The sequence below is a fragment of the Myotis brandtii genome, unplaced genomic scaffold, assembly GCF_000412655.1.
Source record: "Myotis brandtii unplaced genomic scaffold, ASM41265v1 scaffold975, whole genome shotgun sequence".
In the NCBI taxonomy this organism is placed as follows: Eukaryota; Metazoa; Chordata; class Mammalia; order Chiroptera; family Vespertilionidae; genus Myotis; species Myotis brandtii.
The window spans coordinates 423,814-425,391 of NW_005372049.1; the positions used below are offsets into that span (position 1 = coordinate 423,814).

General features: G+C 61.2%; 1 protein-coding gene across 1 annotated transcript in view; it reads left to right on the forward strand.

Annotated features, from left to right (window-relative positions):
• NAV1 (neuron navigator 1) overlaps positions 1–1,578 on the forward strand; it is a gene marked incomplete at its 5' end in the record, with an annotated part of 68,855 nt that overhangs the window by 54,819 nt on the left and 12,458 nt on the right. The window contains one exon of the mRNA XM_014533393.1: positions 456–464. Within this exon, the coding sequence (XP_014388879.1) occupies positions 456–464 (9 nt within the window). The remainder of the gene's footprint in view (positions 1–455; positions 465–1,578) is intronic.

Sequence of the window (1,578 nt, forward strand, 5' to 3'; positions counted from 1 at the left end):
AAGGGCCACAGATATTAGAATCTGATTCAATCAACCAAGTCAAATTAGGCTTTATTTGTTGTTTGTTGTTGTTAATGCTCACGCAAAACTCAAATCTTGCGTGAATTTTGGGACACCCTGTACATGCTCCCAGGACCATGTCTTCCGCTTCTCGGAGAGGTGTCGGTAGAACTTTCCGATTCCTTCCAGAGCCACAGGGCCCAGAGAGGGCCGGGTTTCATTTCCCCCGGGTGACCCTCCGCTGCCCGTGGCTGACCGTCCTGTCCCCCGCGGCCGGCGGTAGGGAGGGGCCCCTGTGCGGGCTCCCTGCTCGCGGCCCGGGTCCATAGGACTGGCCCCCAGACCTCCGTGTGGGGCAGGCAGGAACCTGCCGTGCAGGACACGTGATTAAGTGTTGCTTCTTCTCTCTCCCCCCCCCTTCCAAACGCTGACTTCACATCCCCATTTTTTTCCAGGTCTATGAGGTAAGAGACGTGGTTCCCCCCTCCCCTGTCTTCTCTTTCCTGCGCCATGCCCCCCCCCATTTCCACGGCAGCTCTGCCCCCCAAAGACCGACCGGCCGCTCGTAAAACTAACCGTGACGATCCCCCAGAGCTCCCGGCTCCCCCCACTGCATGGTCCGGCCACGGCTGCCCGCCCCCCCGAAATCCCCAGCAAGAGGAGGGGCCCATGGGAAGGTCACGGTCCCGGTCTGTCCCCCGACCCCGTCTGCCCCTGGTCACAGCATCCATCAAACTGACTCCTGCCCTGAAAGCGATCTTTCTTGTTTTTGTTGTGTGTGAGTGTGTGTGTTTTTTAAATATATTTTTATTGATTTCAGAGAGGAAGGGAGAGGGAGAGAGAGAGAGAGAGAAACATCCATGATGAGAGAGAATCATGGATCGGCTGCCTCCTGCACACCCCACACTGGGGATCGAGCCTGCAACCCGGGCACGTGCCCTTGACCGGGAATCGAACCCGGGACCCTTCGGTCTGCGGGCTGACGCTCTATCCACTGAGCCACACCAGCCAGGGCAGATTCCCCTTCTTCACCCTTCTCACTGTCCCAGAGGTCTGGTCTACTCTCATCCCCCTCGGCCTTCGACCACCCCCTTCACTCCGTCTCGCCGCCCACCCTTCCATCCGTGTCCCCGTGTGGTGTGCATGCGTGTGGATGCATGTGAGCGGGTGTGGGACCGCAGGACCCTGGTTGGCCCCTCGAGCTCACACCCCAGCCCCCACGCTCTGAGCGCCACCCCAGACCCCCCACGCTGTGGTCCCAGGACAACGTCCCCCATGCTGCGAGGAGAGGCCGGGAAGCGTCCCTTACTCCGGGGGCTGTGAGAGGGGAGGGTAGAGAGCCCTGACCGGGTGGTTCCCCCCCGCCACCCCCGTCTGTGCTGTGCTGAGCACAGAGACGTTAAAGAAAGCGTCTGTGGACACCCCTGTTCTGTCCGTGTCCACAGAACCACCTGGGCAGTTTCAGGCTGACAGGTGTAGAGATTCTGGTCCGCTGCACCTGGTCAGAGCTGGACCCGGGCCCCAGGGAGCGAGGCCGGGTGGCACAGGCAGTGGTCTCTGCAGACGGCGGCGGCGGCT